General features: G+C 47.2%; 1 protein-coding gene across 1 annotated transcript in view; it reads right to left on the bottom strand.

Annotated features, from left to right (window-relative positions):
* The window catches only part of slc7a11 (solute carrier family 7 member 11), a 258,680-nt gene that overhangs the window by 50,274 nt on the left and 181,433 nt on the right, over positions 1 to 26,973 (bottom strand). The window contains exon 7 of the mRNA XM_072495573.1: positions 2,802 to 2,925. Coding sequence (XP_072351674.1) covers positions 2,802 to 2,925 — 124 coding nt within the window. The remainder of the gene's footprint in view (positions 1 to 2,801; positions 2,926 to 26,973) is intronic.

Raw genomic sequence — 26,973 nt, 5'->3', positions numbered from 1 at the left:
TTGGTGACTCTTTAAATAATGAGGTCCAGGTTATCTGAGGTAATGTAATTCCAATTGTTGAATAAGGTGTTCCTTGTGAGTGCAATAAACTCAGGGCTGGATTCTCCGTAGCCCGATGCCAAAATCGTGTTCGTCAATCGGGTGGAGAATGGATTTTCACGCCGAAATCAGGGCCGGCGTCGGTTTGACGCTGGTCCATCATGCTCCGTCCGCTCCAAACTGGCGTCATCATGGCATGCGTCATTTCAACGCCTTTGGCGCGTCAGCAGCCGGCCCACCTGCGGTGCTTCTCCATCGATGGGCAGAGTTCCCGACAGCGCGGGACACATGTGGTATCTGCCACGCGGGAACCCGGCGTGATGGCTGCACACTGTGTCCAGCGCCGCCACACTCCATCGTGATCCGTGCCGCTGGCCGGGGGAGCTTCTGCAAGGGCTGGGGGTACTAGTGGGGGGTGGCCAGGGCTTGTGCTGTGGGGCTGCGGTTGGCAGTTTGGGGTTGCGCACGGCCGGCGACATGTTGTCTGGCGCGACCTGCGACCCGGCCACTTTCCGGCCGTTTCCTGACATGATGTGCGGATGTTTCACCCTGCGCCAGTTCCAGCCCCTCACCGGTACTGGAATCAGTGAGGGGTTCATGCCAATTTGCCGGTCGTGAAACACCACGGATCCTACGCTGGTATTGGCACTTTGCCACAGAAACGGAGAATCCAGCCCTCTTTACTTGAAGCTGCTTGTAAGTATTCGCTTCATGTTATTTATGTGGAATATTAGTTTTCCATCCTGAAGATTCCCTGAGAACGGACAAAGTATTAAATTCAGAGGACTGCATTGGCCCAAAATAGGACACAGTGCGTGCAACAATGAAACAAGCTGGGAAGCTTTTTTAAAATTGGAACCTTGTCAACTGTGCCGCAGAATATCAAAGTAATTCTTTGAGCTACATGGGCCAAAATGTCCTGTCACCTTTGAGACCAGGCTTCAGTCCACTCCAGCATCTGCAACAAACATCTCACCTCTCTGTAGCAGTTAGAAAGATAGAGCATGAGGGCAGTTTCAAACTGGTCCCAAGTGGGCTTGAGAGCACAGTCAAAGCTGTCTGCATTTCAGCAGCACATAACAAGCAATCTTACTTAGTGAGGGCTTAAGTGGTTTGAGAAATGGAAAAGGTCATGCCGGAGCTTCTTCAGATTGCAGTTAAATTCATACTTACAATAGAGTGGAGGGAGTTTAACTCTGCGTCAAATCCCTGATACATCTGACCTGGATGAGCTTAATGCTGATGCAGGGAACAAAAGATAGATTGTTCCTTTTGACGGGCACATCATTCCCATAAATAACAAAACTCTTCTTACAGAAGTAAAATATAGCAAAATGGATGACCTTTATTTTTGAGGGAATAAATTCAATTGTAACCCGCTTTCGTTCCTCTCCTTAGGTCACACCGTGCTGCACACCAGTCTTTGGACTGTTTGAGTGAGCAGGCTTCCGAGTAACACTGGACCATTCTATAATCTGTTGGGGAGGTAGTGGCATAGTAGTATTGTCACTGGACGAGCAATCCGTAGGCTCAGGGTATTGCTCTGGGGACCCAGTGTTCAATTCCCATCATGGCAGGTCATGGAATTTGACTTCAATACCTACTCCAGGAATTAAAAGTCCATTTGTGACCGTGAAACTAGTATCGATTGTTATAAAAACCTACCTGGTTCGCTAATGCCCTTAAATAAATCAAATACATGCCCTCATCCCATGAAAGAACAAAGGAATAAAACTTAGTGCGAATCCTTTCTTCAGCTTAGTGCTTTCTCTTAATAATGATGGAGTTGATTTTGGAAATTCAATAACATCACTATTCTGCTCTGTGTGCATCACACTGGCACACTGTCGCTGCAATGTGCTCTGTTCATAAATGAATTGATCGTCGTGGGCAATACGTGATAAATTTAGGGTGGGATTTTCCGCCTTCCCATTCCGTGTTTTCCGGTGATGGAGGTGGCTTGCCATTGGCCGCCTGCGCGATCTTCCGGTCCTGTTGATGTCTAACAGAAGATGCCGCTAGCGGGAAGGGCTGGGAAATCATGCATATCGAAGTGTGGGGCTGCTTATTGTGTGCTGGAAAATATTTAGGATAGGTGGGAGACAGCAGGCATTTGGCAGGCATCCTGCAAATGTGCTAAGGGTCTTGGGGGAGGCTGGAGTTTGTTTCTAAAACCATGTGGTCTGACCTTCAGCATAAATCACAAATGCCTGCTCCAGCTGCTTTCGGATCATGGGCTGATTGAGCCTAATGTTTAAGCTGGTGCAGCCAATGACAGCCTTTCGACTTGCTATTTGAAATGGGTCACATGGATTTCATGTTTCTCCACTGAGGGGTACAGGAAAGCCTGGTGTGCTTCAGCTCACTGGGCACCCACTGTTGTAGAATCCACCTGTAGATGTAACATATCACTTGTTTTGGCTTTGCCAACCAAACTTTATTCTCATCATCCAATGGAGGTGGGATTTAATGAACTTGATATGCACCAACTCTATTTTCAGGGCATTTCCTCCCACCTTATTCACAGGTACCTTGAACTGCTGTGTTAACAATCCACTGTACTCCAGAAAACATTGAAGATTGAACAATATTTTGTCTTGTTTCACTGAATCAGGTTTTGTCTCTATTTGAGAAGTATTTCAGAAGATTGTTGGTAATGCAATTTGTTTATCACCATTTGTAAACTGAAGAATATTCTACATTTCAAAATACCATGGGGCTCATTCAATTAAATTAAATTAATTAAAGACTATATTACTTACCACAGCTACTGCTTCAGAGGCTAAAATCTCCTCAGGACTCATTACGGCAAAATAGGCTACATTTGTTAAGACATATCCAATTGTGACAACTGCCATTGATATGCAGATAGCAAGAGGTATATTTCTGGAACCAAAAAATATATATTTTAAGAACAGAATATTTTAAAGCCCTGTAATACAAGAAGCACACATTTGTAGAAAACATAGTGCAGAAGGAGGACATTCAGCCCATCGAGTTTGCACCGACCCTCTGAAAGAGCACCTTACCACTCCCCTGCCCTATCCCTGTAACCCCATCTAACCTGCACATCTTTGGAGTGTGGGAGGAAACCGGAGCACCCGGAGGAAACCCACGCAGACACAGGGAAAACGTGGCACAGTCACCCAAGGCCGGAATTGGGCCCGGGGCCCATGGCACTGTGAGACAGCAGTGCTAAACACAGTGCCACCATGCAGTTTTACTTTGGGAAATATTGTTGCATTGTGTTTGATTATCGGCAAACATTACATTTTGATAATGCATAGGACACTAACGCCTGTACATGGCAGACCTTTATGTTATTCATCCATTTCCATTGTTTTGAATTTATAACTTTTTGTATTCAGCCATATTGGAATGAATAATATGTGATAACATGTCTTATTATTTCATAATTATATGTTCAATTATTTTATAATTAGTTATGTGTTCAGATACACTGGGTGGGATTCTCCGAGCCCCACGCCGGGCCGGAGAATCGGCGCAACCTCGCCACGCCGCCCCGACGCCGGCACGTGATTCTCCGAGGAGCGGAGAATCAGCGACATTTGCGCCACGGCGTTTTAGCGCGGCGCCGGTCGTGGGCTGCTGTCCGCGGCCGGGCTGCCGATTCTCCGGCCTTAATGGGCCGAGCGGAAACGGCAGAGTCCCACCGGCGCCGACCACACCTGCTCACAGCCGGCGGGAAATCCGCGCGCAGGGTCGGGGGAAGGCCTGTGTGGGGGGGGGGAGGAGGGGGTTCCTTCACCGGGGGAGCCCTCCGATGGGGTCTGGCCTGTGATCGGGGCCCACCGATCAGCGGGCCGGCCTCTCCAGCCCCAGCCCTATTTTGTTACACGGCCAGCCCCTGAACCCCCGCGCCATGTTGCGTCAGGGCCGGCGCGTTGAGGAAGTCCCCCGCGCAGTGCCCGTTTCGCGCCGTCGTGAAACGCGACAGCGTTGAAGACAGCACGGACACTCTGTCTCCATTTTGGAGAATCCTGCTGTAGGCACCTAAAATGGCTGATTCCCGATTAATTTGGCCAAAACCCGATGTAAAATGGCTAACCGAAAAGGCTGATGGGAAAAGCAGCCAGGGTCAAGGGCCGCCCCAAGAGGCGGGGAGCCCCCGGGAACTATAAAGATAGGGGCCAAGTTCAGATCGACCCTTCTCTCCCTTCTTCTCCTGCTCGCAACCTTCGCAAGAACCATCGACCAGAAACCGTAAGTTTGACTCCAGCGATCGCTACCCGATAGAGACTCCTAGCCATTGACCTATTTCAGCCTTTGAATCCCGCAGGCCAGACCCAATTCGATAAGCCATTTGTTTCCCTGACCTGGTGGGCCATTCCCAAAAGTTAAGTATTGGCCCCCGTTGGTCAAACACACTCGGTTTGGGGAGATATGGCATTGGTAGCCATCCTACCCGGGGACTCCATCCAAATCTTACCCATCGCAGCCCATACGCACCTCATTTGACATTTTCATTTCAAAAAGTTTTATTTTTTTTTGGCGACCTTTAGGTTGCTGCCATCTGCTATTTGCATCCTGGAGTATTGGGATGGTAAATCAGCACTGGCCCCTCACTGGGAAGTGTGCCGTGTCCTAACATTTGTTTTGGAAAAGAAAATGAGGGAGTCACACATAGTGACCAATTATCAGGGTATAATTGGCCCCAAAAAGGACAGACACACTAACATACCGGATATTATACCAAGGTAGTTACGGATACTATGCTTGTCTTACAGAACTCCAGAAGCTACAGGACCGGAGAAAACAGAGAAGACAAAGAAAGAAAAAGAAAGAGGACAGCCTTGAGGACTTCTTTCATCATGATCAAAATCTTTTTATTGGACATTTGGTTGCGCGGGAACGCGGACCCCATTACTCCAAACCCCCCTGCCGTTAATGTTTCACTGCCCTGCAGTACCCAAAGCCCAGTCACCAGCGACACTGCATCTTCCTGGTGTGCCAGATTTATAACCTGGTACTCCCTGTCCTACGTAATTGAAGCACTGTTAGCGTTGGCAATACTCTGCTGTGTAGTGCAGACTATGCGCCTCCGCAAATGGAGAAGGAGAGCGTACCGTGCTCGAACCCCGGTATATCGGATCCGATCCCCTATATTCGGTTATGACCAGACCCCCGACCCCCGCGACCTATAACACGATAATAAAGAACATGCACTTGCGTTTTTCTGTAAATAAAAGATGTACAAAACTTTCCATAAACAAAAAATGTATGATCCTGAGCTTGACTGCCAAGCCAGGAAAGAGTATATTGAATGTTATGATTGTTGTTGTATGTTTTAGGAAGATAGGATAATGCAATGTTTGATGAGTATAGTGTATTTAGGTAAAATTAGAGGTTCCAAGTTTTTTATTTTGTAAATGCATGCCCCTGCCTGACATAGCGCCCTTAGAATTGTTTAGGTAAGAATTTTGGGTGAATAGCTAGGGTCAGAGTAGTGGCCATGTAGGAGGTGTCCCCCCCGGTCAGGGAACGGAAAGGACAAAATTTATGTGATCCTTCACGCTTCGCGTTGGGATCACAAGGAGGGATGTAGCCACCTAAAATGGCTGATTCCCGATTAATTTGGCCAAAACCCGATGTAAAATGGCTAACCGAAAAGGCTGATGGGAAAAGCAGCCAACAGGGCACAAATGGACAGCTGCAGACAGAACAGCGTATTCGGCTCTGGGGAAGTCGGCCCAGATCGATACCTGCAACCATTAGCAGCACATCAACCCAGACATCTGCAGTTTAATCGGCTATCCCCGGGAACAATTGCAACAAATTAGCAATTGAATGCCGATCCAGACCTCTCGGCGCCAGCAGTGGCCGAGACAAAGAAAGGTGAACGACCACCCCCGATTAAGGAATCGCCCCATTATTGGAGCATATCGAACCCAGTGATTGGGAACAAGTCCAATCACTTGGGACCAGGTTCAAGGTCCGCCCTGAGAGGAGGGAAGTCCCGGGAACTATAAAGATAGGGGCCAAGTTCAGATTGACCCTTCTCTCCCTTCTTCTCCTGCTCGCAACCTTCGCAAGAACCATCGACCAGAAACCGTAAGTTTGACTCCAGCGATCGCTACCCGATAGAGACTCCTAGCCATCGACCTGTATCAGCCTTTGAATCCCGCAGGCCAGACCCAATTCGATAAGCCATTTGTTTCCCTGACCTGGTGGGCCATTCCCAAAAGTTAAGTATTGGCCAGTAGTGGTAGGTAGTAGTCTAGAAAGTAGGATTATTGTATAAGTATTTATTGCTGTACATAATAAATGACCGTTGATTTTAATCTTACTAAGCGGTGTGCTGTCTTATTAATCATAACTAGAGCTTGAACCACGTGGCGGTATCAGAAAGATACCTGGCGACTCATGAGCAAAGGTGACAGAATTAGAGCTAATAAAACTAAGGCTAATAAGAGCAACACTGCCCACTGTTATTACTAATTCCGTTCAGTTTTTCTATCGTCAAATTAGATGTATTCAGTTATAGTGTGCCCATTATGTGAATTCAAATGTACTCTTATACTTTTAATAGTGCTCAGTTGTACTCTATTGCATTGCAAGCATTGTTACGTGTTAGGTAGATGATACATTTGTATATTCATTTGTATTACAAATTAATTGCCATGTAATCAGTATGTGTGTTCAATTTTGATGAAATTATGCTTTGCGAGACCAGTGGGGGATCATGCGCAAACTATTATCTGAATAGATGAATTTGAATGTTCTGTTGGGTGCATTGGCCCTTGGTTGTGAAGCTTGTACATTTTTGGACCAGACCCTAATTGAAAGGAAAACTGAACCTTTGGGTTTGTAAGAGAAATAAAACAAAAACTGAATCTGAAGTTGGGTGAAACCAGGTAAAAGACACAGATTCCTAGGAGCCGGTGGTATGGTGCATGCAGGCTGAAGAACACAAAGGCTGGATCCAGGAGCTGGCAATCAACTGATACCAGGGTTCCTGCAGCTGTTTCTGTTACTCAACATAACTGGGTACCTTGGCCATACAATGCACAAGGTTGTCACAGAAGGTTTGGACAAAGGTGATGCTGGTGGATCTGTATCCACCAGGATCACCATGAGCAGAGCCAAGAAGATTCTGGAAAGGTACGCCACTTTGGTAAAAACCGTGGGTTGCATTTTCCGCCGGCGCGATGCTCCGTTTTACCAGCAGCCCAGGGGTTTCCTGACGGCGTGGGGCTGCCCCACAATGGGAAACTCCATTAACCAGCCAGCGTAACGGAGCATCCCGCCGGCGGGGTGAAACAGAAATGTGGTGCGGCGGGACGGAGAATCCAGCTCCGTGCGAGTGGAACTAAGGTTGATTGGGAGCTGCTGCTGATGAGAATTAGTGACTAAACACTCAAATAAAAGGAGCTGAAAATCCACCCGACAAAGGTCAGCGGCTGGAATCTCTGTTTCTGAGACTAAGTGTTGACGCTGGGGCAGGATTCATGGACTTTCACGACATCAAAACTGGCGCCGCACCTGGACCGATTCAGCGACTGTTAAGGGGCTGGCACTGGCGCCATGTGGAATAATCGATTCCAATGAGAAATGGTGCCAGATTTGCCGGATTTGCGATTGACACTCAGGAGGCTGCCAAGCTGCAGCTGCATATACACACTTCACTCCCCACACACACCATTCCAGCCAATAAGATGGCACTGGTTGCACTGGACCCATATGGCTGATGGGTTAGCTGGGGCAAGAGGGCACCTAGGGGAGTGGTCTGGGAAGGTACCAATATGATCTGTGGCCCTAAGTTCACAGTGGGCAGTCAGTGGCTGCCTCGCATGGTGCGGCAATGGTATTCGGTTCCCATGTACCCCGACCCCAGAGCCCACCTCCTGGCCACCCCCTTGCTACCCCCCCCGGCCCTGGCAGAAGCCCCCACCCCAGCCAGCGACACAACTGTCAGAGAACGATAGTGGTGTTGGACACTAACCGTTCCCCCTCTCTCTCCCTCAGCAGCCACGTTTCATGATTTTTAAAAGCACAAGCGAACCTCGGCTTTGGGAATTCGGCGGAGAATCGTGGCGGCCCCGGAGAATACCGGATCAGGCCCGCTAATGATTTGCCAATGGTGTTTACTGTACATGCATTCTGGAACGCACTGACGCCGCTGTCGGGGCGATGGAGAATTGCGATTCGGCATTAAATCGGTGCCCGCCGCGACTTTGGCATCGGAAGCGTTTCTCTGCCCAATCACATTTCCCGATTCCAGCGGCGGCCACGGAGAATCCCATTCCAGAGTTTTGAAGAACTTTGTGGCTGAAACTGATGTTACAGTGGAGTGCCTAGTAAATCGGTGAGACCTATTCTTGTTGTATCTGCTCTTTAATGTGTAATTAGTAATATATATATATTAACTGTGATTTTGCTGTTAATTCATGTTTGGTTTTGTTGATTTTGACTTCTAAAAACAAAATCTTATCCATTGGTTTGTCGTTGGGGCCATTCAGTAAATTGTTGGCCTCAACGGGAATCACAACGGGATTCCCGTTGTCCTGATCAGTTACATTGGTTGCATTGCATTTTAATCACTGAAGTGTTTGTTTTAGTCAAATGCCTATTGACTAGTGCTCGGACGCACTGTGAAAATCTATTTCCTTCTGTTTGCTTGCACTTTGATGGGAAGCAATGAGCAAATTGACTTTCTTGTACCACGAGCTCACTATCTCAGAGGTGTATGTACCACTGAACTGACCTGATCAAAATTTTCTCAAACCTTTGTAGCCTAGTTGATGATGGCTGTCACCTTATCTGACACATTCATTCATGCCTGCTCTTCCCAATGACTCTTGTCTGCTGATGCTTCATCCTCAACCATTGTTCATGGCAGTCTTTTGTCAGCAGTAGTTTTCCGTTTCCCTTCAGTCTCAGGGGCAGGCTGAGGGGGTAGGCCTCAAGTCTAATTCAGCTGGAAAAGGAATCAAACCCATGCTGTTCTGAATCTATATTACCCATCTAGCCAATCAGCCACCTTCTTGCGTTTTAATTCATTGACATTTAAAGTGTACTTTTTGAATAAATGTTGAACTTTCTGACTGCAAGCATAACCTTCTGTTTTATGCAGGGCTTACCCTGTGGTGCTACTCGTATTATTTTGACAGTGGCAGATTAAGAATACATGAGCGTTTGGGTCAGGTTGAAATATTGTGCCACAAGTTGGTCGAATGAGTGTGTATCTGGTGCCGCTGGGTACGTAAAGTTCTTGATCGTGTATTGGTTCCAGTCTTCAACATCAGCGTCGAATGTATTCAATCGCCCAAACAGAGGCATGGCAGAATACTTGGTTCCAACCTGGGTTCAGAAAATTGGTGAGGTGGCTCAGCCAAGTAGCTTGTAGCATCGATGGCAAACAAGTTTACTCCTAGTCGGCAGTTTAATAAGGACATGGACAGTCCACAACGAGTAAGAATTCTTTTTAAAAAAATTTAAATTCAGTGTACCTAATTCATTTTTTCCAATTAAGGGTAATTTAGCGTGGCCAATACACCTACCTTGCAATTCTTTGAGTTGTGGGGGCGAAACCCACGCAAACACGTGGAGAATGTGCAAACTCCACACGGACAGTGACCCAGAGCTGGGATCGAACCTAGGACCTCGGCGCCGTGAGGCAGCAGTGCTAACCACTGCGCCACCGTGCTGCCCTACACCGAGTAAGAATAACAAACTTTGGTTTATTTACAATTGCATTATATACAACTCCCGGTAGTTCCCTACTGGGTCTTTTCACGGTCAATGCCCTATTGCCTATTTATACATAGTCGAATGGAGTTCCCTCACCCCTCAGAGGGGGTGCTTGAACTCCGTGGGAACCACAGCAAAGACAATCATTCCCACCCCGCAAGTCCCATGAGGGATAATACATAGGGCTCTCCCCAGATACATCCAGTGGCTGGATCCCACCCTGTGTGAAATTACCTCACATTAATTAGCTTCAGTACATTGAGGAATCATACTGCGGTCTGAGTTTGAAGAGACGCTGCCACTTTTCTCTCTAACGGCTAAAAATGTTTCAAAAAGTATTGGCACAACAACAATGGTAGCAGTTTCTCAACTTTTGATTATTGGATTTACTATTTGAGTAATTCTGTGGTGGCGATTTTGGTATTTAAACTACAGGCTGATGTACATGTATTCATAGGTTCAGCCTGTGGATGGAAGGGTAAGCTAGCAGACCCAAAGCCCAACATAATGAAAGAGGACTAGACATTGTCCCAAATTATAGAGAACTTACATATGTCGGGTTTGTGCATTATGTCAGTCAGCACACATCAGTGACACCCATCTTGATACACGACCACGTTGATGAAGGAGCTGCGCTCTGAAAGCTAGTCGAAACAAACCGTTGGACTTTAACCTGGTGCTGTAAGACTTCTTACAATGAGAACAATGGCAGTGCACCAAAGGTAGGATAATAAAGTAACTCTTTGGCTCCCAAACATACTGTTGGATCATCTCTTATGTCTGTGCAATTCCTGGGTTTTTGCATAGCTCTCAGCTCGTCAGAGTTTGGAGCCTGCTGGGCAGAATTCTGTAGTTGCCCAAGAAATCTGACCGACCATGCCCCCTCGTGGCACAGGTAGTAGCGGAAGATTTACTCTCATGCCCTCTGCGTCTCAGCTACCAAAAAATGACAATCACCATCCTATCATTAATTTTGAGTTCTGAGTTCAATTAGCCTTTCCCCAAAATCTGACCCTACAATCGATCACACCGGTAATGGCAGACTTCTTTGCTCGCTGCCTCTTGGGAAGAAGTACAAAAGGAAACAGCTGTATCTTTTCACTCTCCCAGATCTAAAGGGCATGCATAGGCCTGCTGGCAAAAGATGACAAGGTGTATAATATTCCCTGTTGGGCTTTAACTAATTGACAATTAATCAAATCTAGTTCAAATTCAATAGCCATATTTTCCAGGCTCCAAATTAATTCTTCATTATCTAAATGTCAACAATTAAGTTGCAACAAACAGTCCCACTGCACAAATTATTCTGTGGCGTACATCGATAATTATATTCAGGGTTGTCATGGCAGCTGGCCCTTTTAAATTTCATTGTAAATGGATCAGACATAATCACTGCACGTCATGAGTACAAAATCTGGTCAAAATTATGGTGTGGGTTTTTGTTGCAATGTGAAATTCCTCCTGTTTCACTAATGTTAATCAAAATCAACGTTTTGTAATGAAATCTCTGTTTAAGTGGCAGCTGGAACCACATTTGTCGACGGGTAATGATAAAACAAGGGGGAGAAACGGAGTTAAGAGAAAAGAGCACCTTTGAAAAGGTTTGTTCTCCCTCTAGATACTGACTAAACTCCTGAGAGTTTTCTCATTTTGTTTCAGAATTGCATCATCTGTGCGTTTGGCTTTTTAATCCAGGCATTTGATGCCCGCCCTGGAAAGGTTCAACTTATGCTTACTGTTGTTTCGTGTCAGAGTGGTTCGAAGAAAGGCTCTGATAATAAGGTGGGAAGGAAGCCACAGCAGCAGATTTAGCTGCTGTGAAACCCTGAGGTATGGGCTTCTTGAAGCTCCTGCTGAGTTTAACCAGCAGGACCTGAAGTAAATTGGTTTGGAATGAAATCAACTTATTTTGTTCCAAACTTAGTAATTTGACACCTGAACCAGGCGGATGCACAATACTCCAGGGTATTGTCGGATGGTGTACAGCCATCTCGGCTGAGAAATAGAAAGGTAGACCTATTACTGGGAGCTGAGATCCTTTCCGCCCACCTTGAGGTTACTCTGCAAACCAATGTTCCAGCAGGTGGGTTGGTCCTGAATGGGCAAGCAGCACGATGGTTACACACATTCTGTGAACTTAAATTCTAACACTGTCCTGTGCACATATGGGGTACTTCCTCACTTTTATCTAGCTCTGACCCTGCAGTCTATGTTTAAGCTCGCCAGATACTATTAGGTGTGGATGATAGGGTTCAAGATCAAGTTTAACAAGAAGTTGAAACCATAAGATAAAATTCAGCATTTTCTCTTTTATGGAGTGGGGGAGTGGTTGGGGAGGAGGAGATTGTAAACGATATATTATTGAGCACAATCAGTTGCTTTTCAACAATCTAACTTAAAGCCTTGTGTGCAGCTGATATCATGCTGCACCATAGGCAAACATTTTCTGGCTGTTCCCACCAACAGGATTTTGTGAGATATGTGGAACATTCCTTAGAACATAGAACAGTACAGCACAGTACAGGCCCTTCGGCCCACGCTGTTGTACCGACCATTTATCCAAATCTAAGATCAACCTAACCTACACCCCTTCAATTTACTGCTGTCCATGTGCCTGTCCAAGAGTCGCTTAAATGTCCCTAATGATTCTGACTCCACCACCTCTGCTGGCTGTGCATTCCACGGACCCACCACTCTCTGTGTAAAGAATCTACCCCTGACATCTCCCCTATACCTTCTTCCAATCACCTTAAAATTATGTCCCCTCATGACAGCCATTTCCGCCCTGGGGAAAAGTCTCTGGCTATCCACTCTATCCATGCCTCTCATCACCTTGTACACCTCTATCAAGTCACCTCTCGTCCTTCTTCGCTCCAGTGAGAAAAGCCCTAGCTCCCTCAATCTTTCTTCATAAGGCATGCCCTCCAGTCCAGGCAGCATCCTGGTAAATCTCCTCTGCACCCTCTCCAAAGCATCCACATCCTTCCTATAATGAGGCGACCAGAACTGGACACAATATTCCAAGTGTAGAATAACCAGGGTTTCATAAAGTTGCAGCAAAACCTTGCGGCTCTGAAACTTAATCCTCCTGTTAATGAAAGCCAACACATTGTACGCCTTCCTAACGACCCTATCAACTTGGGTGGCAACTTTGAGGGATCTATGTACATGGGCCCCAAGACCCCCTGTTCCTCCACACTTCCAAGAATCCTGCCTTTAACTCTGTATTCAGCATTCAAATTCAACCTTCCAAAATGAATAACCTGCAACAGCCCTCAACACTATTTACAACTCCACCAACCTTCGTTCATCGGCAAACTTACTAACCCACCCTTCCACTTCCTCATCCAAGTCATGTATAAAAACCACAAAGAGCAGAGGTCCCAGAACAGATCCCTGTGGGACACCACTGGTCACTGACCTCCAGGCAGAATACTTCCCATTCACTACCACTCGCTGTCTTCTTTCAGCCAGCCAATTCTGTATCCAATCAGCCACATTTCTTAGTATCCCATGCCCCCTAACTTTCTGAATGAGCCTACCATGGGGAACCTTATCAAATGCCTTACTAAAATCCATGTACACCACATCCACGGCCACCCTTCATCGATGAGTCTTGTCACATCCTCAAAGAATTCAATGAGGCTTGTGAGGCATGACCTTGTTTCAGTCCTACTCTGGTCTGCGCCCACAACACTTTTTTTGGTAAATTGATGACTGCTTTGGTGCCGCTTCGTGCTCTCATCCGAAACTGGAAAATCCATCAATTTTACTTCCAATTTCCACCCTTCTGTTATCTTCACATGGTCCATCTCCAACAATTCCCTTCTCTCCCTTGATTTCTCGGTCTCCATTTCTGTGAATAGGTTGTCTACTGATATTCATTACAAGCCCATCAACTCCCACATCTACCTTGACTACAGCTCCTCACACCTGCTTCCTGTGAGGACTCCATCCCATTCTCCCAGTTTCTCCACCTCCGTTTCATTTCTTCTGATGATGCTACCTTCCACAACAACATTTTGAACATGTCTTCCATTTCCTCAACTGAACGATCCCATCCCAGTTGTAGTGAATAGGGCTTTCAACGCTGTCAAACCCAGTTCCCACGCTTCTGCCCGCAATCCTTCCCACCTCTCCCAGAACCATGGGACAGACCCCCCTCCCCCTCCTCAAGTTCCACCCCACCAGCTTCCATATTCAAAGGATCACCTTCCACTATTTCTGCCACCAGGAGCCTGATGCAATCAAACACATCTTCTCCGCACCTCCCCTGTCAGCATTCCGAAGAGATTGTTCCCTCTGCAACACCCTGGTTCAATCCTCTATCCCACCCGCACCTCATCCTCTTCCCGCAGCACCTTCCCATGCAACCTCAGGAGATGTAGCACCTGCCCTTTTGCTTTCTCTCTTCTCACTCTCCAAGGCTCCTAACATCCCTTCCAGGTGAAGCAGCTACATTGGGGAGACTAAACACAGACTGGGTGACTGCTTTGCGGAATACCTCCACACAGTCTGAAAGCATGACCCTGACCTTCCTGTTGTTTGCTACTTAAATTCACCATCTTGCTCTTATGCTCCAACCTCTGTCCTCAGCCTGCTACAGTGTTCAAATGAGGCCCACCACAAGTTGAGGAACAGTGCCTGATCTTCCAATTAGGCACTTTACAGCCTTATGGACTCAACATTGAACTCAACACCTTCAGACCATGAACTCTTTCCTCCATTTTTTTGCTAAGTGTCAACATGAATCTTATTTTTGCTTTTAGACTGAACTGATTTATATTCTGCTGTTAACACCTACTCTGGATCAATGCTTTGTTTCTTTACCACAAATATTATCGCTCTATGACATCTTTGATATTTATTCTCCCCGCCCTGTAACCCATCCATCTCTGATGTTCCCATTTGCGCTACATGACCCTCCACCCCCTTTTCAATAGCAGAAAATCCATCACATTTCTACCCCTCCTTACTTCCAAAGAAGAGTTATATTGGACTTCGAAACATTAACTCTGTTTCTCTCTCCATAGATGTTGCTAGATCTGCTGAGTTTTTCCTATTTTTTCTGTTTTTATTTCAGATGACCATCATCTGCAGTATTTTCTTTTTTATCATCAATGGCTGTTTTCTTCTTCCTTTTCAAAATTGCGGTCAATATCTCCTCCTCCAAATATAATACCCTCAATGAATCTATACTCTCCAGCTATTGTGTCATATCCAAATCTCTTCCCTCCTCAGGAAAGAAAGTGTCACCACCAAACAGATCAGTGAAACAATACTAACCAAAGCTAATCAGTCTTTATTCCTGTTCTCCTCAATCTTTTTGCGTGCCTTGATATGGTGGATTATGTCGCCCACCCTCCATACCGCTTGTCCAGCTCTGTAGGACTTCCTTCATATGGTTCCATTTATAAATTCAACAGTGTTTGTCCAACAAGCGTTTATCTTCCTAATCTCACAACATCATCTTCAGAGCCTCCAAGAGTCTGCATTCTGCTTCATTTCCTTTTATTTACATACAGCTCCTTCAACAGGCATGAAGCCAAAAGGTGGGCTCGCAGCCAACCCAAGGAGGCCTGGTGGTATTGTAAGTACGGTGATAAGATTGCAAGTCTCATTGTTGTGTAGCTTCTCAACATTGTCTCTGGTTGACTGGGCTTGCTGAACAAGACACAGACTTGGTGGATCCATAAGGTAAATGCCTTTCCATCTGCCATCCAAATTCAGCTTGCCTCCTGAGAGAAACCCACAATCAGGCAAGCACCTTCCTTCCCCTGGCTTCCCTACGAGGCTCGTAATCCCACTCCCAACAATGCATCCTCACCAACTTCCACTGGTACCTGATGCTCCAATGCAACACATTTGAAATACTTGTATCTCTATTTATAAAGCTCTCTTTGGTTTTGTTCTACCTTATTTCTGCAATGTCCTCCAGCTCTGCACCCTTCACAAATGATGTGACACAGTGACTTTCCTGTGCATCTCTGCTCCCTTTGCCCCCATCACTGATGTCAGAAAGCTAAGCTGCCTTGGGTGCTACTCCTTGGATGCATTTAAACCTCTCGAAACACCACCTCCTTAAATCCCTTCTCAAGACCCTTCCTAAGACCCACCCCATGCATTGACCAACCTTTCAGTCTCTCTTCCTCATTTCTGTCTTTTTAGTTTGGCAACTGGTCTTTTAATGTATTTTTCAAATGCCTTCTGGCTATTTCCTTGCATTAAAAAAGGTGTTGCGTCAATGAAACTTGTAGCTGCTGGCATTTCTAATAAGGTCAGAGCTATGTTAGCTTCTGTTATTGTTATTTATCTGAATCAATAGAGCTGTCATTAATCAAGGGGTTCTTACTATGTACCCTGCATTGGCTCTATTTACCTTTCAATTTTTATTTATATCACGTCAATTAGCAAAGATGATTTCCTTAGTCCCTTGAACTAACTGATTATGAATAGTTCCAGAATTGAAATGAAAAATCTGCCCCGTTACCTTTTTGGAGCAATTAATTTCAAATCTTCATATTCCAATTTTTTTTCCAAATTATTACTTTTAATTAAAGAGGGAGAATTTATGTTAATCAAGGTGAAGGATGACTGCAGAGGAATGGGTTATTTCCCAATTTATGGATTCCTGAGACAAGGTAATCAAGGTTACCCATGGTTCATAGTTCCCTCTATATACTCTCTCAAATATTCTCTAGCTCGATAAAGCAATCTTGATTGTTGTAGTAATATGCCCTACTGTGGTTAGCAACACCAGGGACCTGGGTTCAATTCCAGCCATGCATGACTGTGTCGGGTTTGCATATTTTCCCCGTGTCTGCGTGGGTTTCCTCCGGGTGATCCGGTTTACCTTCCACAGTACAAAGATATGCAGATTAGGTGGATTGGCTATGCTCCAAAATTGTCCCATAATGTCCAAAGATGTACAGGTTAGGTGGGGTTATGGGGATAGGGCGGGGCTGGGTGGAATGCTCTTTCAGAGGGTCGGTGCAGACTCAATGAGTGAATGGCCTCCTTCTACACTGTAGGAATTCTACGGATTCCGTGGATATCTGTATAACGTCACCAGAAGGGAAATGTGTCATGTGATCCAGTCTTCGTCTCACTTTTGCTTTGAGCAGAGCACACACACACACACAGCTCTGATGCCTTCGAGATATATTGCCATGCATAACTGTTCTCATGTGCCTAGTCTGAAGAAATTAACCCGTAATGTAGTTACCAAATTCCTTCTGAGTGCTTGGTGCCTTGTACAGTAACTAAACCCCAGGTATTATATCATTATAACATGGCAACAGTTTCCACATTTAATTCTTTGTGTGATGACAAATGGTTTGTTTAATTGAGAGTCAATTTCATGGTGCAAACAAATGTTTATTTAAAATAATTGTAAACACATGTATGTGTTTCATTATGACTCTAATTTTGAAAGTTAATAATATAATTTTCTCTAATCAGCCTTTTCTATGGACTTCACCTTTTCACACATATTTTCATCTGTACTTCATATTTTTCAATTTCCCCTCACTTCACCTCCTCTTTTTTGACGTCCATTCACCCAATTTCATCCTCGTCTCTTTTTCCAAGCTCAGGCCAAAGTCTGTAGCAAATGACTCTCTTCAGTGTCTTATGCTGAGCTAGCTGCACCGTATGTAAAAGACCGCAAATTGCATCGGCTCATTCACTTTCTTATTTTGTCGTTGTTCTTTTGTTTATTGCATTCCTCGCCTTCCACTGGTTCCTCACACACAAACTGTGCCCAGGGTGCAGTGACAAATGCACGCAGGAAATCATTCATGACCAAAGGTACCTCAAGTCCAGTATATTTTCTGAGGGGTTGTGCAATCATTATAATAATGATTTCCCTTCCTCTCTCCATTCAGTTCAGGCAGCTTATCATGGAGCTGTGTGAAAATGGGCGGGGAGACCGAGTGTATGCTCCCAGTTGCTGTCAGTGAAGAGTAGGAGCCATGTGTCCAGTCTCTCTTAGTCTGTGATAATATGAACCAAAACAGATTGTTTTGCATGTGCACAGCACCTTATCATGTGAAACTTCAACTGCACCAAAATCATCTTCAGCAGATCTCCCCCGGGACTTTGTTCGGATTCTCCGTTCCTGAGACTAAGTATTGACGGCGTGGCAGGCTTTGTGGACTTCCACTGCAGCAAAACTGGCGCCGCACCTGTGACTGTAAAGGGGCTGGCACCGGCACCATGTAGAACACGATCGATTCCAATGAGAAACGGAACGGGATTCACCGGATTCGGGTTTGTCACTCGGCTGACAAGCTGCAGTTGCATAAATACACTTCACACTCCACACACACCATCCCAGCTGAAAAAGATGCCAGCGAGAGAGCCAACACCCAGCTTGAGACCCTCCTGGATGCTGTGGAGAAGAGGCGGGCCACCTGTACCCGGCCCGGGGAGGAAGTTGCCAACCATTGCCGTTCGCTGTACCTGAGCGCAGGTGGCAGAGACCGTCAACGCCATCAGCAACACCGTCCGGACCGGCCAGCAGTGCCTGTTCCACACACCCGTAGCCCCCCCTCCCTCCTCCCCAACTAGGAGGGCAGCAGAACCTCCATGCTGAGCCACATGCCAGCACCCATACCGGCCGCCATGGCTGGGTGCCCTGGCGACTGAAGCCACCCACCCTGGGCTGCATGCATTGGACTGTCTAACACTGTGCGTTTTCTGTTTCTCCTCCCCCAGGAGAAGGTCACTCATGACTGCAGGGAGTGGGGGAAGACAACAGGGGGTCGTCCGGACCTACAGCCCCTCACCGCGGCAGACATGGTTGGTGGATCCGAGGAAAGGGCAGTCGCCGGGGTAGAGATCGGCCTTGAGCGAGGAAGTGAGACCCCACTGAGCTGCGGTTCTCTGTATCACGTGTGTCAATCCCCCTGCATCACCACCCTCACCCCCACAAAACCCCCAGCCCCACACCCTCACTCCCACCATCCCACTACCCACCGGTCCGCGGTCGAATCATGAGTCTTGTCCCCAGCCACAGCCAGAACCCAGGAACCGAGCAGCGACGACGACACCGACACAAAATAGACTCATATGCTCGAAACCCAGGACACTCCGGAGCAGAGCGGGTTGTCATCAACCTCCATCCCATGCGACAGACCCTCTGCTGTTACTGCCAACCCAGGAGCTGCCGATACACACGAGATCTCATGCAGCGCCTCCTTTACACCTCCTCCTCCTTGGCCTGTTGGGCGGCTGGCTCTCCATCTTCACTGGCTGCCTCCTGATCTGCTGCTGCACGTGACGCTGATGCAGCTTCCTCCTCCCCGAGAAGCTCCAGCTCGTACAGCCACAGGGCAGCCCCAGGGCTGCGGGGACTAGGAGGAAGGCCACCATTGCTGGTTATATTCCAGTATGCATTATCTGCAGGGGGTGAAAGACTGACATGTCAACATGGTGCCTACCCCCATGCCCAACCAGGTCCAAGAGGGTACACGGTGCTCCTGGTTGGCTCTGTGGGCTCTGCCTCTAAGTGACTCCCCCCCTCTCCGCACCCCTGGCCGCATTGATGCCTGGTGTCGTGTTGTTCACCCTGGGGTAACACGGATTGCACACGATGCAATTACCTGATCAAGTATACACCAAACGAAGGCGTTGGTTCAATATGAGATTTATTGAACTCTAGTAACAAAACACACAGCTGCCTGTGGGTTGACTCTCTACTACTCTAAGTAACTGAAGCTAACTATCTAGACCAGGGTAGCTCTGATCCACATGTACAAGATGTTGAATGATTTGTACACCCTGACTATCACTACAGCTATCACCAGTGGAAAGAGGCAGAGTGCTGATGCCTCGTGTGTTTTATAGGTGGAAGCCCCCCTCTGGTGTCCTGTCTTGTGATTGGTCATGTTCTGTTCTGTATATTGATTGGCTCACCTGGGTGTCTGTCACTGCCTGCTTTTACCTCATGTTGTGCATGGGTACATATTATGACACTTGGCACTGTGGAGGCTTTTGGCCATGGCGCCTGTCCTTGCTGCCAGGGATACCATCGGCTGGCACTTCCCTTGCCAGTGATACTTTCTGCGGCCCAGGTTCGCATCCCCCTGTAGGGGCTACTGAGGGCATTGCCCTGGGTGGGCCGCATGATGCCCTGCCGGTAGGTGTCGGCCGGTTGGGCGGTGGTGTGGTATGGCAGACTGCGGGGGTGGTGGGGTGGAGGTTTTGGGCTGGGTTGCGGGGGGTGGGAGCATCCATATGGTTGAAGGCATTCTGCAGAACCACGGGCCAAGGTGGGGGTGGGTGGTCACTGTGATGGGCAGCAAGATGGCTGCCTTGCAGGCCGTGACAATGGCAGTCCGCGTCCTCCACCACCACAGTCCCGGGCGGGGGGGGGGGGGGGGGGGGGGGTGTCACCCCAGTCCCACATCCAGCGACCCCCGTCAACCGATTCTCCTCAAATTGTGTTTCCTGATTTTGGCATTGGCCAATGGAAAATTCCGCCCCTTGTTTTTGCCTCTGTTTGCAACCTCCATCAGCCCTACAGTCTTCACACGTTCTCCCCCTTCTGCTCTCAAGCATGAGAAGATGGAATTTAATACCTTGTCCCACATTTAATTGGATGAGAAGGTGCAAGCCTCGCCGATCCTCCCTGATTAAATCACAGGAAGAGACGGTTGAGGTTGAACCTCCTGCTCTAGGCTAAATGAAGCTCTTAAATGGCCAATTGAGAGTCACTTAAAGGCCTCATCCCATTGCTGCTGGTATTCTACTAGGCTCAAGGGAGAGAGGTGATGCAACTTGGGAAGGCTGTTAGGAATTCCCTGGTTGGCCTACCAATGAACAGGAGGCAATAGGGGAGCCTCTAATCTGGACACCCTGGGTAGGATTCAGAAACCTCGTTGCACCCGGTCTGGTGTCGGGACGAGGCTGTTGAATCTCACAAAACGTCGCTCACGACGCTCGAAACGTCTCACCTGATTATCATCTGGATCTTGCCCTGAGAGTAATCCAGATCAGCATATTTAAATGAGCCACCGGCTCACTCACATAATCGTTTGCTTGATTTACCTGGCGCTGAGGACTGAACGGCTGTGCCTGCGGTATCTCGCCAGGACGTTGGTTAATACAGGTGCACACAAACGTGGACCAGGCATAACGGTACCTGGGGGATGGGGTCTCCCAGGCCATTGGAGACCCCTGGGTGGTCAGGGGCTGGGCAGGGAGGCACCCTGGCTCTCTCTCTGGCACCCAGACACCTTGGCACTGCCAGGGTGCCAGTGCCAGGGTGGCCAGGTGCCTGGTTGACACTGCCACGGATCAGAACCAGTGGGTAGTGTGAGAGGGATTCCCAGGTGCCTCAGCTTGGTGGCGAGAATCTCCCCGAGGCCAATAAAAACGGCAAAGTGCTATTGAATTGCGGGATGCTGCTTGGCACTACAGGTGCCAGAAACACCCTGCTCAACGCGACATTCAGCGGACTTTAACTCAAGTCAGCTGAATCATGCCCCTTATGTCCAATAGAGGGCCACAGTGGTGGCAAGGGCCATTCCCCTGTGGGAAGAACCCCCCCCCCCCTTGACCTCCACACTGACCCATCCCCTGTCTTACTGGTGTAATATGGACTGAAAGGATGATGTAACTGATTTATTTTCAGCAGTTTGTTTGCTTTGAGAATATACATAAGGCATGATGGCCGGGATTTTGCAGCCCCTTCCCGTCAGCAGGATCTCCCGATCCCACCAAAGTAATGGGAGATTGGAATGGCTCGCTGTGGGGAGGCCTGCTATGGTGGGAAATTATTGGCTGATATATTAAGTCAAATTAGTCACTTTGCTGGCTTGATCTTTGTGAGAGCATAAGGGTTATGTCAGTGGAAAAATATTAATAGTCACTCCATCTGTGCAAACAAGGACCTAAACAGAATTTGGTATGCAAGATCTTGTGTCTTGTTTGTGTTGCAGTCTTAAGGCAGGGTTCAGGCAATAAAAAGACGAGTGCCTATAATTATGAGTTGAGCAGATATACTATTGAAAAGCTATGATTATCAAAAGACTGACAGGAAGAATCTCTGTAAGGACAGACTGGAACTTCGTCTGATCTCATAGGTTACCATTATGGTCAGGGGAGCGAGCAACGCACTCACCAATGACGCTGTTTTGGAGGGGGCGGAGCATACAAAAACAGGTGCCGCCCCCCCATTCAGTCGTAAAAAGGTTATATCATGATAATGACATGACACTGGTTGAGGCAGAATGCTGGCCAGGATAGTATGAGAACTCTCCAATCATGTCAACTTGTGCTTTTGGGTCTTCAGCATCCACAGTTGTATTTTGTTTGTATAACGTTGTTGTATTTGTTGCTGTTGTGCCAGTATTTAATTCTACAGAACTGGTACCTCTAATGAAACAAAAAAGCTTTTTAAAAAACAGCTGTGAAAGAAAACCTAATTAACACAAGTTCAATTAAAGACTACCAACAAATATAGATGGATTTCTTGCAAGAGTCTAAGATGAGCTGAGTGCTATTGTTCAAACTGTGATAATTAGAACCTATACATCTGCTTTAAAGAAGGGCAGCTCACGCTGTCTCTGCTGGTAGAATGTTGTCATAATCAAATGGGACTTAATTAAAGTTAAGACCATAAGACATAGGTGCAGAATTAGGCCACTCGGCCCATCGAGCCTACTCCGCCATTCAATCATGGCTGATATTGTTCTCATTCCCATTCTCCTACCTTCTCCCCATAACCCCTGATCCTCTTATTAATCAAGAACCCATCTATCTCTATCTTCAAGACAATCAGTGATTTGGCCTCCACAGCCTTCTGCAGCAAAGAGTTCCACAGATTCAACACCCTCTGGCTGAAGAAATTCCTCCTCATCTCTGTTTTGAAGGCATTGCTGCCTCACGGTGCCGAGGTCCCAGGTTCGATCCCGGCTCTGGGTCACTGTCCGTGTGGAGTTTGCACATTCTCCCTGTGTTTGCGTGGGTTTTGCCCCCACAGCCCAAAAATGTCCTTTAATTGGAAAAAATTAATTGGGTACTCTAAATTTATAAAAAAGAAAAATCTCTGTTTTGAAGGATCGTCCCTTTAGTCTGAGATTGTATCCTCTGATTCTAGTTTTTCCTACAGGTGGAAACATCCTCTCCACCTCCACTCTATCCAGGTCTCGTAGTATCCTGTAAGTTTCAATTAGATCCCACCTCATCCTTCCAAACTCCAATGAGTTCAGACGCAGAGTCCTCAACCGTTCCTCGTACGACAAGCTCTTCATCCCAGGGATCATTATTGTAAAGATCCAACCGGAAAATAACCAAGCTCTGGATCTTCTGGAGTGAGAAACATGTAACAAATACGGACAGTAAACAACCAGTTATTTGATGAATGTAAACCCAGACTTTGAACTCAGGATTTAAACTTTGGTACTATATTATCCCAAATATCTAATCCCATATATCCTTGAATGTTCAAGCATTTTAAGTTCTTTAATTGAAACTGTGGGCAGGATTCTCCGTTGTGAGTCCACCTCGCTCCCGCTGCCAGCAAGGATTTGCCGTTCAGTCAAATCTCCATTCGCTGCAGCGGGAACGAAGCATACGCAGGCACGAAGGAATTGAGAATCAAAGTGTATGGACGAGATTCTCCGTTTGGGTGACTGGTCCTCCCGCCACAGGAGAATTGCAACAAATTTATGTTCCCCCCTGGGAGTGTAAATCGGGAAGCAATCACAATTCTCACTGCCAACAGCAGAAAGTGATGAATTCAGCCCATTTTCTCTCTAAATTTCTCCAATTATTCAGCTTCACCTTGAATGCATCAATGCTATTCATCTCAACTACTCCCTGTGGGATTTTCAATTTTCGACCATTCTTTGCATAAATTCCTCATTGGATTTATTAGTGATGATCTTAAATATATATGGCCCTGTAGTTTTGACAACAGTGCCTCATCTATTATCAACTGTTGAAGCTTTCTTCCCTCAGTAATGGTGGCCATGAAATTATTGTTAAAAACCCACCTGGTTGACTAATAGCCTGATCTGGCCTATATTTGACTCCAGATCCACAGCGATGTGATTACTGACTGTCCTCTGAAAAGGCCTAACAATCCATTCAACTGTATTGAAGAAAGTGGCTGGCCACCACCTTTCCAAGGACAATTACTCATGGACAATAACTGCTGGCCTTGCTCACGATGCCCACATCCTGGCGCACAAACAAAAAAGACAGTACACAGCAAGGTCCCATGGAGAGCGACGCGATAATGGCTAATTAGCAATATTGGTTGAGGGATACAAATCCAGGGAAAACTCTCCCTTTTAAAATTTTTCAAAGTAAATTTAGAGTACCCAATTTTGTTTTTTCCAATTAAGGGGCAATTCAGCATGGCCAATTCACCTAACCAGCACATCTTTTTAGGTTGTGGGGGTCAGACTCATGCAGGCACGGGGAGAATGTGTAAACTCCACACGGAGAGTGACCCGGGGCCGGGATCAAACCCATGTCCTCGGCAGCAGTGCTAACCACTGCGCAACCATGCTATCATGCAGGGAAAACTCTCCTGCTCTTTATCTGAAATAGTGACCACCTGAGAGAGCAAATCGGTGTGTTGTCTCTTCTGAAAGAATAGAATATATAGGGATATATTTTCACCTTGCCATCTGGGCAAGTCCAGAATCAGTGGAATTTTAAACTGGACAGTATGTACAATAGGCAGTCAAGTTGCAATGCTCGTTTTGTGCCCAGGAATTTAAAATCTAGCCCACTGTTTGTGCCCTGTTCCACAACATTATCAACTCATTACTGTTACATGGAGTTCGAGTGCTATTGTCAATAGCGGAAAGCATCATAAAACTCTTATTGTTAAAATTATTGTGCATGCTACACCGGCTTCACACTTTGATACCAGCAGGTCAACCTTTGATGAAAGTAGGCAAGCCTCTAATTGCTTTTCCTAGTTCAATATATAAAATCATGTAAAATTAATGCTATTGTGTGACGCTCAGCAAGAATTTCTCCAGTTAACAGCAGGCTATTGTGGTACCAACTGCATGAGTAATCTGCAGCCACTCACTTGCTGGTGGTAACTAACATCAGAAATACATTGACTTGGATATTCTGAAGCAAAATTCCCAACCACATTAAAAAGGAAAATAACCAGTTATTTATTAGGCTTGCACAAATTTAATAGGACAACCGCCTTCCCTGTGACTTCCACAGTTCGGCAACTTCAAATTTAAACTACCAAGTAAAGGGGTGAATTCTCCGCCATTTGTAGCAGAGTTCCCCCTGCGGTGGAGAATCACGCGTCGTGTCTAGCGCAGGTTCCGATGCTTCGGTACCTCCTGGTGGCAGCAGCAAGCTACATTTCCCGTACCGGCCAGAGAATGCAAATGAGTCATTTGAACCTATTTGCGTCAATGGGCTGGACGCCTTCGCACTCAAGTTCCATGTAACAGTAATGAGTTGATGATGTTGTGGAACAGGGTACAGACTGTGGGCTAGATTGTAAATTCCTGGGCACAAAATGAGCATTGCAACTTGGCTGCCTATTGTACATACTGTCTAGTTTAAAATTCCACTGATTTGCCTCCTTGATGCTCTGGTCCTCTTGGCCGGGATTCACATGGACGTGGATCGGTGCAAGTCTTTCTAAGCGTGGCCCTGATGCAATGGACCTCATGGTGGGTCAAGAGGGTAAATAAGTAATATAGGTGCCCCCAAAGTCCATTCAAGGGCCCCCACAGCACAAATCATGCCCACCCCACCCACAGGCTCCTCATCAGAGACACCCTATCAGAGCCCCCCATATCACTGACCTCCCCATCTCAGAGAACCCCCATATCAGAGACCACCTTATCAGTCGCACCCCCATCAGAGATCCCCCAGGCTCACAACTATCATAGAAAAGAGAAAGGCACACAGTGAAAACATGTGCTAATGTCTACCTGATGCCAACACAATTTTGGATAATGCAAAAAACCTACTTTCTGCCAGTTGGTCAAAGTTAACAAATAATACAGATATCTAGGGCGAGATTCTCCGACCTCTCGCCGGGTCAGAGAATCGCCGGGGGCTGGCGCGAATCCCACCCCCGCCGGTTGCCGAATTCTCCGGCACCGGAGATTCGGCGGGGGCGGGAATCGCGCCGCATCGGTTGGCGGTCCCGGATGGGCCGAAGTCCCGCTGCTGGAATGCCTGTCCCGCCGGCGTGGATAAAACCACCTACCTTACCGGCGGGACAAGGTGGCGCAGGCGGGCTCCGGGTCCTGGGGGGGGGCGCGGGGTGATCTGGCCCCGGGGGGGGGGGGGTGCCCCCACGGTGGCCTGGCCCGCGATCGGGGCCCACCGATCCGCGGGCAGGCCTGTGCCGTGGGGGCACTCTTTTCCTTCCGCCTTCGCCACGGTCTCCACCATGGCGGAGGCGGAAGAGACCCCCTCCACAGCGCATGTGCGGGGATGCCGTGAGCGGCCGCTAATGCTCCCGCGCATGCGCCATTCGGAGATGTCATTTCCGCGCTAGCTGGCGGGGCACCAAAGGCCTTTTCTGCCAGCTGGCGGGTCGGAAATCAGTCCGGCGTGGGCCTAGCCCCTCAAGGTTAGGGCTGGGCCCCCCAAGATGCGGAGAATTCTGCACCTTTGGGGCGGTGCGATGCCGGACTGATTTGCGCCGTTTTTGGCGCCGGTCGGCGGACATCGTGCTGATACCGGAGAATTTCGCCCCAGATTTAAGATACGAGAGGGCAGGAATTGTAAATCTCCTTTGGCATGTCTAAATATTGATCAATAGCTTTACAGCTACTTATGGGTGGCACGGTAGCACAATGGTTAGCACTGTTGCGATACAGTGCCAGGGACGCGGGTTCGAATCCCAGCTTGTGTCACTGTCTGTGCGGAATCTGCACGTTGTCTGCGTGGATTTCCTTCGGGCTCTCCAGTTTCCTCCCATAAGACATGCTTGTTAGGTAAATTGGACAGTCTGAATTCTCCCTCAGTGTACCCAAGCAGGCACCGGAGTGTGGCGACTCGGGAATTTTCACAGTAACTTTGTTGCAGTATTAATGTAACCCTACTTGTGATCTAATGAAGATTATTATTATTATTACTTTGCCTAGTCCAGAATAGACGAACCGGATGACACATCCTGCACACATCCTGAAAAGGTGTTTATTCTAAATAAATGTGTGGGAACAAGATTTCAATCAGCAAGTGGTCAATTTATAGAACAAGTGCCCTACA

Source organism: Scyliorhinus torazame, chromosome 3 (genome assembly GCF_047496885.1).
Source record: "Scyliorhinus torazame isolate Kashiwa2021f chromosome 3, sScyTor2.1, whole genome shotgun sequence".
NCBI lineage: Eukaryota > Metazoa > Chordata > Chondrichthyes > Carcharhiniformes > Scyliorhinidae > Scyliorhinus > Scyliorhinus torazame.
Note: the sequence above shows the minus strand (reverse complement) of the source record. Positions and strands in the feature narration are given on the sequence as shown.